Genomic DNA, 17,830 nt, shown 5'->3' on the forward strand with positions numbered 1-17,830 from the left:
AAAGCCATGGCATCAATTTATGAACAGGACTAAATACTGACCCCTAGTGTACTGACCCCTAGTGTCAGTACATATATATGACATGACAGAATGTTGTAGTTCACCAACAAGTTAGAAAAATGGTAACCTCTTTTAGTGTTCCAGATTTTTCTTTTGATTCATGCTTATATTCCAGTACACCTTCCAGAAACTTTTACCAGAGATCGATAGATGGATAGACAGATGTATTCTTTGTGCGAGTGGATCGATTTTCAATATCTTTTCCCCCATGCTTGGATTCTAGGTTTGGTATCCTGGACCGATGTAAGGAACTGGTGGAGGCTGGTTACGATGTGAGGCAGCCTGACAAGGAGAATGTCTCCCTCTTACACTGGGCAGCCATCAACAACCGTGCGGAGGTGGTCAAGTAAGGGCTCTACATCAAACACGTTTCTGGTTAGGACTTAGGCATCTCACTGTAGTTTTAGATTTTAAACGTTGACTTTTTTCTTACAAACTGAACAATCCAACGTCATTCCCAAAGAGGAGCCCATGCTAAGCGTAAGATTCCTGTGCAAAGACATATGTAGTTGTAGTTTTAAGATGTGCTTTCGATGCTCTTTCATAGGTATTATATATCCAAAGGGGCCGTCATAGACCAGCTAGGTGGTGACCTGAACTCCACACCCCTGCATTGGGCCATAAGGTAATTGCTTTGTTGGTAGGCAAGGTCACCCCTCTCTCCCTCTCTGTCCACCCTTACAGTTTCGGTCAAATATATTGGCACCCTTACATTATTTACTATTTCTTCTCGGTTAAGTTTTAAATGGAAAACACGCATTGTTCACAAGTGTATTTGTTTGATTTACAACTGCATACGACCAAGAAAAAAATAAAACTGAAATTATGATTTTTCACTTCAAAGTCAAAAATGGCCTGGACTAAATTATTCAAATTAATTTGGTTGGAGGCAAGTTATCTAATTTCACAGAATTGTCCATTTTTAAAAAAATGTTGCCAACTTATTCATTACTACATTTAGCATTTAGTTAATCCAGAGATTCTTACCTTTGCCTCGATTCGGCAGTCTCGTCCAGATCTTCATGGCATTTATAGTCCTTTATGATAGCCACATTAGCATTTCATTTTTTGGGGGGTAAATACAGGCGAATATATTGATAAGTCACCTTGTCCAAAAGAAATTTACACGGTTATCAAAACGTCACACCAGGGTAAGCCTACACGAAACACAGCCCTTTATTTTAAGTGTTTCTAAAATCCCCTATGGGGAAAAATGAATGGTGGAAAAAGTGTTAGGGGGCCAATATATTTGACCGGATCTGTACCGACATAGTGCTAAGAAGGTTTTCAATCAGATATATTAATTGTGTTATGGGGTACATATGAATATGGTTTGATGACTTATGTATGGTTGTCTGTGGACAGGCAGGGCCACCTCTCCATGGTGATCCAGCTGCTTCGGTACGGAGCCGACCCATCTGTGGCCGACGGGGAGGGCTACCGCAGCCTGCATCTGGCAATCCTCTTCCAACACATGCCCATAGCAGCCTACCTCATGGCCAAGGGGCAGGTGAGACTCTTTCTCTCTTGCGCTCTCTTTTTCTCGCTCAGCCTCACACTCTCCTTCTCTCTCTTATTCTTGTGCTTTCTCATCCTTACTTTCTCCTTTATTCTCCCTCTTCAATCTAACATGCACTTTTTTTCACGATTGTTGAGTTCTTTTTTTGTTGCTGTTATAGGAAGTTGACCTTCCTGACTCAAATGGGCAGACACCCCTGATGTTGGCTGCACAAAAAATCATTGGGTACGTTTCCCTGCAACCCAATGATTATTTGTTTATTTTCCATGTATGCTTACAATAACATATGTCCTCAGTAACTGGCCTATTGGACTGTTTTGGTAATGTACTACTAAGAAAGGTCATGGTTAGTGTTAGGGTGGGGAGATCTGAAGTCAATAAACCAATCATTTAATGCAGGCCCGAGCCCACTAACTTCCTGATGAAGTGCAATGCGTCGGTGAGTGCGGTGGACAAAGTGAACAGGAACTCTCCGCTGCACTGTGCCGTGCTGGCGGGAAACGTAGACGCCGCCCACATCCTGCTGGAGGCCGAGGCTAGCGTGGATGCCGAGAACGCCAACGTGAGAGCCACACACACACTAATTAATTATATCATCAATGTCAGCTCCTGGAGGACACTATTATGGCTGCCATAGAGCGATGGGTTATCTTCACACACAGTTACACACCTCAGGGTGGAGGGGGGGGGTTATAAATTCATAGACTAAATCGATGCATGCATCATACTCAGGATGTTACTAACATATAAGGCTCTGAGATACATGTGTTGGGGTATTAGAAAGATGAGCATGTTCTTATTTATTTGCTATAGTGAATATAATGAAGGACTATAGTGTGTGAGGTTAACTAAGGATTTGTGTCCTCAGGGTCACACTCCCATAGACCTGGCCCACCAGGTGCACAGCCCCCTGCTCATCCACATGCTCAACCACATCAAGCAGGAGAGGATACGCGCCAACTCCCGCTGCATGCGCCTAGTTAACCCATACAGGGTATGGACACCACACACACACTTTCTCTCTGCCTACGTTACTTCAACACACACAGGGTGTGGGCACTACACTTTCATATACTCAGTAAATGCCTATGAGAGATGTTGACCCATATTTCCAGTATTATGTGTGTGTGAGAGCATGGGGGAGAACAAGATAACAATAATTAACCTCGGGTTAAAATAGAGATGCCAACGCTGCAGTTTTCCTGGCATTGTGGTTGAAATTAATATTAGTATATTTACGTGATTCTTTCTCTCTGCCCTTGTCTCTCTTTAGGTGTGTCTTCAGTTTATCTTCTGCGTTGCTGTGCTGGGCAGTGTGGGAGCGATAGCTGACTTGAGCTCAGAATCCTGGCTGCTGAAAGGGGTTCTGCTGGCCTGTGTGATGGCTGTGGCCAACCTGGCCCAACGGTGAGAACGCACGTTGGCCGCCCGTGGTCAATCCAGTAGACAAGACCGCACACCATCACAGCGGTTAGGGTTGATCAACTGTTCTTCATCTGCTAGTTAACTGAGATGCATTGAGAGATCTGCAGTGCACCCCTTGTCTAGAGCTCTGTTGTTATTACTAGGGACCTCTGCAAGATAGCACTCAAATACTGACTCTAGTAGCCTGCTTTTATTCATACTGTCTGTGCTTGGTTCTGTCAAGTCTCCCTGGGCAGTCGTTTGCTTAGATGACTGCGCATTAAGTAGAAAATGTACTCTAGGAGCACTTATGGCACAACTCATTTTAACATTTTCATACAAGACTGCTGTTAGTTGAAACAATATTATAACGTGTACAATAATAAGTGTGCTTGTGCGCACTTACAGGCAGTTGGCGAGCCGGGCCCTGCAGTCGCTGGTTCCAGCTACATCTCTCATGGCATCAGTCTTCTGGATGCTGGTCACCTGGTGCCTGTGGTTCCTGCCTGATATCCTTTAACACATGGCCTCTATTGACACTCACACTCCAACCCAGCATGTAACACTGTACTGAATCAACACTAAAACGCTACCCTGTCATTGACTGTCCATCTCAGTCTAGTTCAGTCCAGCCCAGCCCATTCTAGTCCAGCCTAACCAAGAACATCTCTTTTAAAAATATTTTTTTGAAGGAGAACCGGAGCTCCTTCCTCCTTGCGTATTTGATCAGATGGCAGGTAGGGTACAGTGTATACAGGGGAGATGGCACGAAAGTATGGGGTTCAGGTGCTATTTTCTACTCATGCCACTGTGGGCAATATGTGCTTGCGAGGCTGCAGCACTACCGCTGCGCCGCGCTCTTGTGCCAAGTCCATCTCAGTCCAGTATCATGGTTTAGGTGTTAAAGTAGTTAATGTAATATACTGTGTTTCATACCCCTAAAATTCAAATCTCAACTTCAGTCAGTTGCTTTTTTTTCCATTCATCCCCTCTAATCAGGGACTTATTTAGTCCTGGGACACCAGGTGGGTGCAATTATAATGATCAGGTAGAACATGACCTCCAGGGTAGGATTGTAATACACCTACTGTATGTGGTGCGATGTTATGTCCTTAACCCGTCTCCCTACATGGTCCCAGTGCCATGCTACAGGTGTTGTTCACTTTCAACGCCACTGCTCTGCTCTACTACTACCTCCGCTCCTGTAGGACTGACCCCGGCATCGTCAAGGCAACCGAGGAAGAGAAAAGGATGGTAAGGAGCAGGACATCGGGAAAAAGGTGTTCTATCACTGTTGTTTTGTTTTTAAAGACTGGTAGAAAAACATGGACAGGTCACAATGTTTACCCTGGTCTGGCTAGAGGGGTAGTTGGCATGTGACATGGCTGCCAATCTACTTCAATGACAAATGGATGTTGTTGGTCTTCTGTGTCTCCTACAGAATGTGGTGTTGCTGGCAGAGGCAGGCTGCTTGGACCCCAGGATCTTCTGCACTTCCTGTATGGTAAGCCACAAGGACCAAAATAGACCAGTCACATTCTAACACATTTACTCAAACCATAGCTATTAGCGAGATAGCGGGATACCGAAGACCTCCAATTAACAAATATGTTTGCTCAAGCTATCACTTTAGGAAATGTGTTGATATGAAGAAATGCTGATTGGTTGATTTGTTTCGGTTATGCAGATGAAGAAGCCCATGAGGGCCAATCATTGCTTCTCCTGTGATGCCTGTGTGGCAAAACAGGATCATCACTCCTTCTGGATCAATGGCTGCATAGGTAACTAAAACCACATAGTATATATATTTCTGTCTATTATAGATATAGTTTGTAGGATAATCTACACTAAGCCTCAGTATGCACTAATAGGGTTGTGTAGTGGAATACAATCGTTGTAGTGGCAGTCAACTAGTATTTGAACACTTGGAAATACAGTATGCTTCTGAGATTAGCTGACTCAAATACACAGCCAGCATTTGCCACCTTGTCAGCACCAGAGTTTTACGTTTTAATGACAAAGTTTCGGTCTTCTCTTTCTCTCACCCATCCTTACTTTCTTCAGGTGCCAGGAATCACCACTTCTTTGTTCTCTTCCTCCTCTCTCTCTGCCTGATGGGAGCGTGGATGTTCTACGGATGTCTCATGTGTGAGTGACAGTCTCAATTAATCACATAGACAATAGCACTTTATTTGTGTACATGCATTATCTTCCTGCCTGACTTTCTCGTGTGTGTGTGTGTGTGTGTGTGTGTGTGTGTGTGTGTTGCCAGACTGGTCAAAGCACTGTCCGCTGCACTACCAGGAAGAGGGTGTGTGGGGTGCTATCTCTGCCCTGGTGGACTGTTCTTCCTGGGTACTGGGCATCTTCTGTGTAGCTTTCTTCCATACCGCCTGGGCTTCCATACTACTGGTCCTACAGCTCTACCAGGTAACTGTGTTTGTGTAGTAGCTATATAATGCTACCTCCACTGCAACAACTGTAGGCATGTAGTATTTGAATAACTTCTTGAAACGCTGTTGTCTCAGAGCTGTGAAAGAAAACGACCGCATTACTATGTGCTCTCGAGCTACAAACACTATTTGATTTCCTCGTTTTGCTCGAGATGCCATTGTTTTCGCTGTGTGTTTATTTTGATTTTACTCAGAATCAAACGCTGCGTGTATTATTCATGATTGATGTGTTGCTGCTGTGCCTTCCCCAGGACAGTCCCCCCTGCTGGGCCCCCCCCCCCACACTGAGACGCCTCTCACTGCCTTAATGATGCTGGGCTGGGAGGAGAGCTGGGCTGCTATTTCTGTTGTCTTTTTGAGGAAATATTCAACGGATGCATTATTTATCGTTGTTTTATCATTCTTTTTTACGACTGTCACTTTAGCTTACAAGTCCCTATTTGGAGGTATAGTGGCATTTCTATTTTAGTTAGACGTGTGTGTGTTTGTGTCTGTCTGAACAGATTGCGTTCTTCGGCCTGACCACCGCAGAGAGGGCAAACCTGATGCTTCGTCAGAGGAAACTCCCACAATCCATCTCTCTCAGACAGAACCCTTACAAGTAAGTGGTCTTCATCAGGCTAACCTGCCGATTCAGTTTACTTGGTGACTAAAGCAATAAGCAGTATTCCCTCACACTATTTAGGATTGTAGCCCAGTGCTTCTCTCGCTCACTTTCTCCATTCCTCTCTCTTTTCTCTCTCTCCCTCCATAGTTTGGGTGTGGTGCGGAACCTGGTGTCGTTCTTCCAGCTGCGTTGCTGTGGGCTGTTCAAGCCCGCCATGGTCGACTGGACCCAGCAGTACCCACCCGGCCGAGACCACATGATGTTCGGCCACCCCGACATCGTCTGACCCCACAGGGTCAGAGGGCAGCTAGGACCTGGGTCCACTGTTGTTCTGGACCAAACGGATGAAGCTTATTCATTTTTTAATCTTTTATATATTTTGGACTGCCTGTGATGAAACACCACTATAAAGGGAAATAGCACGAAGGAAGTTGTACTGACTTTATTTTATGAGTTTGCTCTTTGTACAGACTGCTGCTGCCTTACGCTGGTATATATTAATGAGGGGGATCTGAGATGTATAATTTGTGTGAAGTCAAATTAGCCTTAATATGACTTAAATTGTATATTAAGTTAGTCATTGTTTTTATGAATATAAATATAGTTCTATTTTGATCAATGTGTTTTTTAATGAAGAAGGATCTTTTAAATGTGTCTGTTTTACAGTGTTCGCAAGAGGCTGTAAGTGAGTTTTTTGATTGAAGGACCAACACTGTAGACAGTTAAAGCAAAGCCTCACATTGCTTTCAGTCACTGAACTCTTTTTATTGGAGGATACAGTACATACAGTTTTCTAATACTGGTCCTGTAGTACTGTACCTCTAAGTATGCTGACTTTCTATCCAGCCTCTCTCTTGACAGTGGGTACGCACCTGAGTCCATGGCCGTTTCCAATTCCCACTCCCAGAGGTGTGCGTTCGTTCACTCCCGCTTGTGGATTTAGAAGAAATGGATGGGTGGAAGAAATATGGTGGACAGTGGACTGTTGGCAGTTGTTACACAAATGGAGTGCTTTTACATCCATTAAGGGTGAACTAGTGCACACTATTGGGAGAAGGCAAGGAATCGGAACTCAACCCATATCTCAACAATCCAATATCCAACCACTATCCTATCTACTATGCTCTTCTATTTCAACCTTAAAGCAACAGTCTGAGATTTCCAGTCATTTCGATTAATGACCAATGGTCTTATGTTATCGTAACCAAAAACCAAAATGAAAGACCTATTACTTAATTAGTTATGTTTTTGTTGTCATATGAGGACTTTGTAAACTAATGTATAGCTTCAAGTCATGCTAAGAAAAAGTAATGTTCTCATGGAATATCATTCCTACAGATAGAAATCAAGTGATATTTTCCTGTGAAAATGTCATGGGATGCATTTGATTCATTGTTTACATTTGTGTTGAAGTCATACTGATGGTATGCATATCTTACAGGGTGTGGCTTTAATGACACTGGACAGTTTGCAATGACATTAGCATCCAAGCTATGTTGCTTTTTTGTTTTTTTGCATAACCACATAAAATAATGTGCCATTGTAACTCACTGCACTGGATGTTAGAATAAAGCAATGCAAGTTTGTTTTTACTATGGTGTCAGAATGCCCTTTGAGTTAAATCAAAGCTCACATACAGTATCTATGTACCCATGACTGCTTATGGAGAGATTAGTATCTTCATGTTCCAATCAATCCTGCATAGCCCAGTGAAGACATTGTAAAACTGTAATGATCCTCTTATTTACCTTTTTATAATTGATATGTGGTATTTATTTTACATGTTGGGGTAAGCCTGTACTAAATCAGGCTCCCAATTTACTTATGTTATCCACACCACAGGAGACAGTTTAATGAAACAAATTATGCATACCATGACCTCTTTAATTGAAGCCAAAGAAAGACATCATTCAAGACATCATTCCTTTACTTCACACCATCTCATTACAGGTAAACGTTAAAAAAATTCCATGTACACACACCCTCGTCAGCCTCCAGCAGCTTATGTACTTTTAAATAGAAAAAGTCCAGACATTATAGTTTGGATAGATTAACGCAAATGTGTTTGGTAATTAGCGTTGCCTTGTTTATTTAAATTACACAGGCATATTTATGAGCGCAGATTAAATCCTATTAATAATGAATTATAAACACAGCTGGAGGCAAGTTAGTGTAGCCGTCTTCACCAGGCAGCACATTAACACATAACAGAAATATGACTTAATTATGTGTTTCTTTCCCTCCCTTTTCGTTTTCGTTTTCATGTTCATTTGTTTTTAATGTGGAGAGATATTATTAGCTAAACGGCTTGTTGGCTTTGTTTGGCGCTTAATGTTTTTGCCTCAAAGCTTCCTATTTCTTTTGAGGTGTGCTTATATTCTATTGTGTTGCAGTTTCAATATATTTTGAAGAGCATCCGGTTATAATTCATTCATGCCATTTGAGGTCTACCCATCCTATACACCAGGGATCATCAACTAGATTCAGCCGCGGGCCGATTTTTTTTTTGTGAGCGGATGGTCGGGGGGGCCGGGAACATAATGACAAATCATTTGTAGATTGCAAATTAACCGCAAGAAGCCCAAACAGATATAATATTTCAAACCTTGCTTACATTTGTATTTGATCACGTGTCCCTCTATTATGCGTGGGAATACTTAGGAACATATTTCCCAAATTGAAATCACTTGGAGCTGATTTCCTGGTGTTTTTACAGTGTTTTATGTCCAACAATTTTTTTTTTTACTTGGGGGGGGCCAAATTAAACCACACGTGGGCCAAATTTGGGGAACCCTGTTATACACCATCCATAGGTGACCGTCTGTAATGTACCCAGGCCAGGTGTGTGTGCGTGTGTGTGTGTCGTCCACGTTATTTGACATATAGCTCGCTTTGATATGACGACCCTTAGATCAACAATGTCATTTTTATGCAAATGAGGCAGTGCTGTTTCATCCATTGCCTTGAACACAAGAAAGGAATGTGCAGTTTATACAAGCTAGACATCACTTCTCTCTCCATCGTTTGGTGTGTTAGTAAATGCTGTGATGGAGTTACAATTATGTCAAATCCTATGGGTACAAATCCAGCTGACAGTAAGGCAAGAGAAAGAGGTTTTAAGAAATGTAGTCTACAAGCTAATGGTGAAAAATTTAATGAACACACATTTTTACTAAGTGCTCAAAATGCTCTATATTTGAAGAAAAGAAAACACACACACAAACTATTACGAGGAATTCATTCTCCATCTTCCACCATTCCCATGTTCCCCAGCCCTTTTCCTTTCGGCCCAAAGTTTTTGGCGTAGCAAACTGCAAAGACAAAGAAAGAGGGAAGAAACCAACTAAGAAATAATGAGTTCCTTCCTGTTGACAAGAGCAACAGATAATTGTGTGCATCAATCAGGGCCTGAGTATGATAAATTAGTCCCTCCATCTGGCAATCCACAGCCTAATCGGTGATTGAGGGTCCTTGAGTTTCTACCAGTGGAGGCTCCTCAGTGTAGGAAGGGGAGAACCATCCTCCTCAGTGAATTTCATAAAAATAGTGAAACATTAAAATCATTATTAGATAAAACTATACTAAATATATTCACATCACCAAATAATTGATTAAAACACATTGCTTTGCAATGAAGGTCTACAGTAGCCTCAACAGCACTCTGTAGGGTAGCGCCATGGTGTAGCCAGAGGACAACACTGGAACTCTTCCAAGACAAGGTAAGCTTTTGGTTTTATTAATTTATTGCCGCCGGTGTAACTGCTAAACTGCTTGCTGCTGACTGTACACTGTACTGCATGATTGTAGCTGGTTTACTAACGTGTTAGTTCTAGTAGATATGTTGACTATGACATGAATATGGTGACAACGATGTAGGCTGTGTGTTGTGGTTAGCGGTTATCATATGAAGGTTTGGCTTGGAAAGTTTTTTGTTGCCTGGTCACTGATGTGTTGTGCACTAAAGTCCACAAGCAAAGGGAAAAGGTGAGAGGAGGAGAGTGCGTAGATGCGAGAAGTAATTACAACGAGCAAAGTTATCATGTTGTTTGTATGTGGCTGCTATGAAAGTGAACTGTGTTTGCGTTAGATCAGGGGTGTATTCATTCCACCGATTCTGTTGAAAAACATTTCTTAAACGGAAGCAAACTGAACGAAACGGGGATAAACATACCTGAATCTGTCGAATAGAAACTTGTTTGCAACTGTTGGACTAATGATTACACCCTAGATCAGCTAGATGCAGGCAAGAGTGTGCAAGGCGGTATTGAATGTGTCAATGTCTGTGACCTTGATTACTCAAATTTCTTTTGACCTGTGCACTTACGTTGTAAACTTTCATTCATAGGCTAGGTTGTAGCAACCTCATGATGGGTATAGGGAAAATTTGAGTATCATGTAGTAGCCTAAACATATCGATGTTACATTGAGCTGGGTGAATGGATTATGAATGTGTGTCATCCAATATGCAGTAATATAAATAAGGCCATGCTCCTAAAAATAAATAAGGCCATGCTCTCTCTCATCTTAAACGTCACCGACCGCCACTGGTTTCTACTGAAGCCTGGCTGTATAATTGATCTAAGATAGCTCTGTAGGGCAGGCTAGCGGTGTGGTCTTTACAGCACGTAAATGGTGGGAGCTTGTTTGGTCCTGTGTGTGTGCGTGTATGTACCTTTACAGTAAAGTTCCCCATCCTTGTCTGTCACTGTGGTAGACTCCAGGCTCTTCCCACACAGCAAACAGCGGAAGCAGGTTTTATGCCAAGGCTGCAACAAGAAACACATATACACCCGTATATCAGAGTTAGCTGATCTTTGTATTGTTGTGGTCTAAAGGGTGCAAGCAAGGCTTATATAGAGGACTTTTACCTTTCCTGCCGCCATGATCTTCTCTGCTGCGTAGACAGCCTTCGAACATCTTTGGCAGCAATCTGAACTTCCAAACCTGTGTGCAAACTTACTGGAGTTGGAGTTTGTGGATGTGGGGCGAGGTTTAGAGCTTCATAAAGAGGAAAGAATAAATTACAATAAATATCCAAAGAGACCAACACGAACATCCATATTCACAGAAAGGCTTTGCCATATGTTGAACATGTCGATTAAAATGTTTCCTTGGTAACATTTAAAAGTCTGGGAAGCCTTTTATGAAAGCTGTATTTGTGTGTCTCTTTGATAATGAAAATATGACTGATGTAGGTTTTCATTGATATTTAACTGCAGCAGTGTCTTGGACATCGCCGTGTTTTTAATTAAGTAGGCCTATTCAACGTTAGTTGTGTCGAGTCCTTAAATTGGTTGTTCAGATGAACAGAGAGAGGGGTAGAGATGGGGGGTGTGGGTGTCAGAGAGAATAACGAGAGGGACCTACTCTTGAGTTTGCATGTCCAGGTTCTGTCCAGGGGGGTCAGAGCTGAGGGCTCCGGCACCCTGGCCGTACCCGTAGCCTTTTGGCCCATACTTCTTGCCGTAGCAGGACTTGCAGTAGATCTCTGACTCATGCGCCGCAACTGTTGTACTGTCCAGTCCTTTTCTGCAGGCCACTGGGGTGAAGAGCAAAACCAAACCAACACTTGAACACATTGACACACTGTCTACACTTAACCACAGTTTACAAGAGAAAGAATGTTGTGGCCATGACAGCTATGGGCTAACTTTCGTCAGTTTGTCAGGATAGAGGTTGGACAGCAAAACAATTGGTTCCTTTATTTTAATACCAAAATATATTTTTTCATGCCCGGATACCTATTAAGCGACTATATCAGGCTGTGCATAATGGCATTATTCATATTACTAGGCCGCAGAAGCCTGGGCCTGGAGTCTAATAATGGTCCCACCCACGTCAATCAACACAGCCCTTTCAGCTGTCCCTGGTCAGGGTCTATTTCTGAAGACTACAGTCTGGAGGGGTTGTGTAGGACTAGTGGTGTAAAGTACTTAAGTACTCAAAATAATGTACTTTTTACTCCATACATTTTCCTGGATACCCAAATGTCCTCGTTACATTTTGAATGCTTAGCTGGACATGAAAATGGTCCAATCAACAGAACATCCCTGGTCATCCCTACTGCCTCTGATCTGGCGGACTCACTAAACACACATGCTTCGTTTGTAAATGATGTAGGAATGTTGGAGTGTGCCTCTGGCTATCCGTAAAATTTTTTGGGGAAAATGGTGGCGTTTGGTTTGCTTAATATAAGGAATTTGAAATGATTTATACTTTTACTTTTGATACTTAAGTATATTTTAAATCAAATACTTTTAGACTTTTACTCAAGTAGAATTTTACTGGGTGACTTTTACTTTTACTTGAGTCATTTTATATTAAGGTATCTTTACTTTTACTCAAGTATGACAATTGGGTACTTTTTCCACCACTGTGTAGGACAGAGGCTAATAGTGGACAAACAGACTCTCCCATTTGCCAGCCCCAGCAAGATGGAGCAGCAGATCCCTCCTCAATTGCAGATAATTACAAAGGCCTTTTAGTGCTCCCAGTGGTGCTATCTACCTATTGGCAGCCCCCAGTCCAAAGCCCAGCCCCAGCCATTCACGAGTAATTAGGTGAGATTGAAACGTGCTATTTGAGTGGGGCATTAGGAGGAGTACGGACATTTTAGGGGGTCCATTTTGTGTGCTCTGATAGGGGCTCCACCTTTCCCCTCTCTTTGCTGCTGCCGTGATCTCTCATGGTCCAGTGACCACTAAAATATAATCTGCATAAACTAAGAGGTTCTCTGTGTAAGAGGCAGCTGGATTCAGGGCTCAAATCTAAGGATAAAAAGTCATCTTAAAAACACCACAACACTGATAGACTGGCTGGGAATAATGACCACTGCCTACGGATTGAAGGGTTTGCTGGTTGTTTGGTTGACCAGGCAGAATTAAACAGACAACCTCAAAGCCAAACGAAAGAAGAGGATTATTGTTTGAGTTTCAAGGTGTGACTGGACTGTTAAAGAAGGGTGGGACCGCAATAAGATGGCAACTGTAGAACTGTAAACAGAAGCCAGCTTGTCAACTTCTTTGTATTCCTGTGTTTGCTGGTTTACATTCTACAACATATTGCTCCTTTAAAACCCTTTGAGCTGGTTCCTTAATGAGAATATGATACAGTGAAGGCAGTGAAGGCAGACAGCCGCGGGAAGTAGGGGTGCTGAGGGTGCTGTATCACCCCCATAAACGTTAAAAAAATATATATATATAAAAAATACAACTCCTGTATTAGCGGACCGATATAACCGTCTGCAGTGTGGGAAAATATATATTTTTCAACAACAAAAAGGGTAGTGCACTGGCTATATTACTCCTGTACTAGCAGACTGGTAACCCCCCATAAGCTGCCTCCCTCCAACGTCGTTTTGGAGAATTTGGCAGTACGTCCAACCGGCCTCACAACTGCAGACCACATGTAACCACGCCAGCCCAGGACTTCCACATCCAGCCACCCGGACAGCTGATGAAACTGTGTGTTTGCACAACCAAAGAATTTCTGCACAAACTGTCAGAAACCGTCTCAGGGAAGCTCATCTGTGTGGTCGTCGTCCTCACCAGGGTCTTGGCCTGACTGCAGTTCGTGTTGTAACCGACTTCAGTGGGCAAATGCTCACCTTCGATGGCCACTGGCATGCTGGAGAAGTGTGCTCTTCACGGATGAATTCCGGTTTCAACTGTACCGGGCAGATGGCGTCGGGTGGACGAGCGGTTTGCTGATGTCAACGTTGTGAACAGAGTGCCCCAGAGTGGCAGTTTGGTTATGGTATGGGCAGGCATAAGCTACAGACAACGAACACAATTGCATTTAGTCAATGGCAATTTGAATGCACAGAGATACCGTGACAAGATCCTGGGACCCATTGTCGTGCCATTCATCCGCCGCCATCACCTCATGTTTCAGCATGATGATGCACGGGCCCATGTCGCAAGGATCTGTACACGTTTCCTGGAAACTGAAAATGTCCCAGTTCTTCCATGACCTGCATACTCACCAGACCACTCCGGAGGGGCGCAGGGCTTAAAGGCACACGAGGGGGGGAGGGGTGGCAGGGAGGTTGTTTGGTTTAGGCTCGGTTCTAACCGGGGCCGGCGGGAAGAGAAGGGGCCCGCGCGAAAAAATCAATGTCACCACCCATTGAGAATGTTTGGGATGCTCTGGATTGATGTGTACGATAGCGTGTTCCAGTTTCACCAATATCCAGCAACTTCGCACAGCCATTGAAGAGGAGTGGGACAACATTCCACAGGCCACAATCAACAGCCTGATCAACTCTAGGCGGAAGGAGATGTGTCGTGCTGCATGAGGCAAATGGTGGTCACACCAGATACAGACTAGTTTTCTGATCCACACCTTTTTTTAAGGTATCTGTGACCAACATTACCGACATTATCTCATTCTGAAAATTAATAGTGTGGTTTTAACCTTTTTTTACCCCCTTTTTCTCCCCAATTTCGTGATATCCAATTGCGATCTTGTCTCATCGCTGCAACTCCCCAACGGGCTCAGGAGAGGCGAAGGTTGAGTCATGCGTCCTCAGAAACATGACACACCAAACCGCGCTTCTTAACACCCGCCCGCTTAACCCGGAATTCAGCTGCACCAATGTGTCGGAGGAAACACCATTCAACTGACGACCGAAGTCAGCCTGCAGGCGCCCGGCCCGCCACAAGGAGTTGCTAGAGCGCGATGAGTCAAGTAAAGCAACCCTGGCCAAACCCTCCCCTGACCCGGACGACGCTGGGCCAATTGTGTGCCGCCCTATGGGACTCCCGGTCACGGCCGGTTGTGACACAGCCTGGGATCGAACCCGGGTCTGTAGTGACGCCTCAAGCACCCTTAGACCACTGCACCACTTGGGAGGCACAAGCCCAAAACTTTGATGGAGAAATGGGCTAGGGACTAAAATGTTGTGACAACCATAATAAAATAATGAATTGCATGGCAGTCAATTAATTGCATGTTTTTCAATACAATTATCAGGAAACAGCTCTATTTGTATTGTGATTAGTAATATTTACCATTAAACCCAATGCAACCCAATACCATTACAATTGCAAAATATTATACAGTGTGTGTTTGAGACTTTTACCATTGAAGACCATTAGAGACTATAACATTGAATCCATTAGAAGTGCTGTAGCCTAATGGTTTGCTTGTTCACCAGGAATGGTCTAACAGTAACTCTACAAAACCCCTCCCACTCCCTTCATACCTGAAGGGGACCCACCCTCATTGCATGCCACACACCTCCATCAAAGCTTGTTAAGAACAATCATGTCCAACTGAAAGAGGTGGGGCTATCCCTTTAAATGCCCCACCTGCAGTCATTTAGTCCTCTTTCAACCAAACCAGCACGGACCACTAGAGATGCGTTATTGACTGTGAGTATTGCATGAGTGTGGTGTGTGGCAGCCAAGACATCACCATTTCTCACCATCCTCATCATCATCATCTATTACCGGTTACAGCGTCGGAAGCCTACAAAGACCAAAGATACAAAATCTATTCAATAAAAGGTCAAAAGGCTAACCCTCTCCTTGTGTTCTCGCAGACATACCCATTGTGTTACCTCCCACCCATCCTACGCAGTTTCTTTGAGCTGTTTTACAGTAACTAAACCACACACAAAGGGACTGTTTCCTTGACACAGATTAAGCGTAAAGGATGTAGAAACTGATTTGCTTCCATGGAGGACTGGCTTGAATTGTAAGGATGACCACGTCATTTATTTTCATCATGAGCCAAATCTATTGGTTTTCTACCCAAAGTTGCAAATGACATGTTTTGATCTATTTAATAAACACAAGAGACCAGCAAAATGGGAGTGTGGTGGTATAGAAGGAACAGCGGCATCTAGTGGTCAAGACCTGGTACTTTTACTACTTTACGGTAAATAATGCAAGCGACTTCAATTACTAATTTCTCTGAACAGGGGAAAAGAAACATCACCAGATTCACAGGGAATACATTATATAGTATGGAGAAGCAATACTCCAAGCTGCAGCTTCATATTACCTGTCAAATATAGAGAAATTATAGTGTATACTGGTTGTTGGGGTGGGATTGGCATGGGGTGTGGGGGTCCGTGGGTGGCTTTTGACAATTTTGGGGGGATTCCTCATATCTTACTCATTGGCAGTAAGATTTTGGTCCAAATCAGATGTCGGGTACTATATTTATTGAATATTATCTGAATCCTATAAATTAAAATGGCCAATTTGTGTGCAATCAATTAGTTTAATTTCTCTGAGATAAAATACAATTTCAACAAAATAATGTTTCAGGGATGCCAATCTTACCTGTTTCTAACTACAGAAACAATTTTAGAACAATATGAGATGGTAGGTGTCATGGCTTGCTGAAATGACATGGAACGAGTCTGTAAGCAGATCCTGGTTTTATGAATAAGTAATGACTGTTTATTACCAGTCTTGGTGTCATCAGTTTGTCTTCTCTGTCAGTCTAGGCCTACATGGCGGGTGACTGAGGATAACTCACTGCAGATGAAGCAGGTCTTGTGGAAGCTCCTCCCGTTGCATTGGATCTCCTCAGCGTGGTACACAGTCTTTTCACAGGCCGCACACTTGGCCCCGCCGCCCCAGTTTGGCATCCTAGTCTCGGGGTGAGAGTCTGCATCAAGAGGGGGGTGGGATGGAGGTTGCAGATTTAATCTACTCAGGGGTGGCCTCAAGACCATCAGTTGATTGCTGACTTATCATGACATAGTGGTCAATAAATAAACATGCGGGGAAGTTTAAACAACAAGTTTAGGGGTGGACGTGCTGTTATTTTAATACTGATTTATCAGGGGGTGCTGCAGCTCCCTCAGCAGCCCTAATTCCAGCGGCTATGCATGCATTGCGATTGGTTCAGACTACATTAACAAAAAAAAGTATATATTTGCATTCTCCTTGATGCTACCCATCATAGTATAGTGACAGCGATGTTGTCAAGCCTGTTCTTCTAGCAGAGATAAGGTATCTCAGCCAGTCCTGACTCTCCTCTATTCTCACCCATTCATTTTAGAGGTAGTCCGTCACCTCATAGGGTTGGTATGTGGTGATAAGACTCCAGGAATAGAGCCCACTAGGACCATGGAAGAACACAAGCCAGTATTTACCCTGGACCGCTTGAAGCAGCCGGGTCACTAACACTTACCTCACATGGACATTTCCAACATCCAGTGAGTCGTGATGGATGAATTCAAATCATGTTCATGCATTTCAAATTAATTAGAGATAGCTTGATCAAGTTCATCATCAGTCTGATCCATGGGCCCTTGGACCAAATATTCTAAAAGTATGGCACTGATTGGACACTGGCCAGTATATGATATCGGTTTTACTGTAAATACAGCCGGTCCCAGTCAATTCAATGTCTATTCCACGTTGGATCAAAGTAATTTCATTGAAATGACGTGGAAACAACGTTGATTCAACCAGTGTGTGGTTAGATTTATCAATATCAAACATATCACTCACAAATCATAAATATTTTACTACTATACCTGCACAAGTCTGTAGATGTATCAGTATCAATCTCTTCCCCCCCAGTTCAGTCTCAAATCTGAGTGCGACCGTTCCAACACCACCGAGGGGAGTCCTTAAATACAGTCCATCTCTCTCTCATCACCCAGAGTTGAATGGTGACGCTCAAATTAAAGCATCCTCCTAAAATAACTTCGGACTAACACTCGAGACCTACAGTAGCCTCCCACCCCACCTCTGACAACACAGGCCACAGAGACCCCTGGTCCTAAGCTGGGCCCTGGAGCTTTCACCAACCATTTGTCCT

At 43.3% G+C, this 17,830-nt stretch overlaps 2 protein-coding genes across 2 annotated transcripts; one reads left to right on the forward strand and one right to left on the reverse strand.

Moving 5' to 3' along the window:
• The first annotated feature begins 254 nt into the window (after positions 1-254).
• LOC121534854 (putative palmitoyltransferase ZDHHC13) lies at positions 255-6,469 on the forward strand. Its single transcript, XM_045208598.1, has 15 exons — positions 255-406; positions 608-685; positions 1,426-1,570; positions 1,740-1,804; positions 1,979-2,141; positions 2,448-2,573; positions 2,853-2,986; positions 3,392-3,492; positions 4,113-4,237; positions 4,425-4,487; positions 4,671-4,764; positions 5,048-5,131; positions 5,256-5,413; positions 5,940-6,037; positions 6,191-6,469. The coding sequence occupies exons 3-15, from the start codon at positions 1,442-1,444 to the stop codon at positions 6,327-6,329; spliced, it is 1,479 nt and encodes a 492-aa protein (XP_045064533.1). The 5' UTR covers positions 255-406; positions 608-685; positions 1,426-1,441; the 3' UTR covers positions 6,330-6,469.
• Positions 6,470-9,181: 2,712 nt separating this feature from the next.
• LOC121534855 (cysteine and glycine-rich protein 3-like) lies at positions 9,182-17,665 on the reverse strand. Its single transcript, XM_041841446.1, has 6 exons — positions 17,544-17,665; positions 16,535-16,666; positions 11,411-11,582; positions 10,912-11,041; positions 10,716-10,809; positions 9,182-9,354 (listed from the first exon to the last, which is right to left on the reverse strand). Exons 2-6 carry the CDS (start codon positions 16,644-16,646, stop codon positions 9,281-9,283), a joined length of 582 nt encoding a protein of 193 aa, XP_041697380.1. The 5' UTR covers positions 16,647-16,666; positions 17,544-17,665; the 3' UTR covers positions 9,182-9,280.
• Between the last annotated feature and the right edge of the window lie 165 nt (positions 17,666-17,830).

The sequence above is a fragment of the Coregonus clupeaformis genome, chromosome 3 (assembly GCF_020615455.1).
Source record: "Coregonus clupeaformis isolate EN_2021a chromosome 3, ASM2061545v1, whole genome shotgun sequence".
NCBI lineage: Eukaryota > Metazoa > Chordata > Actinopteri > Salmoniformes > Salmonidae > Coregonus > Coregonus clupeaformis.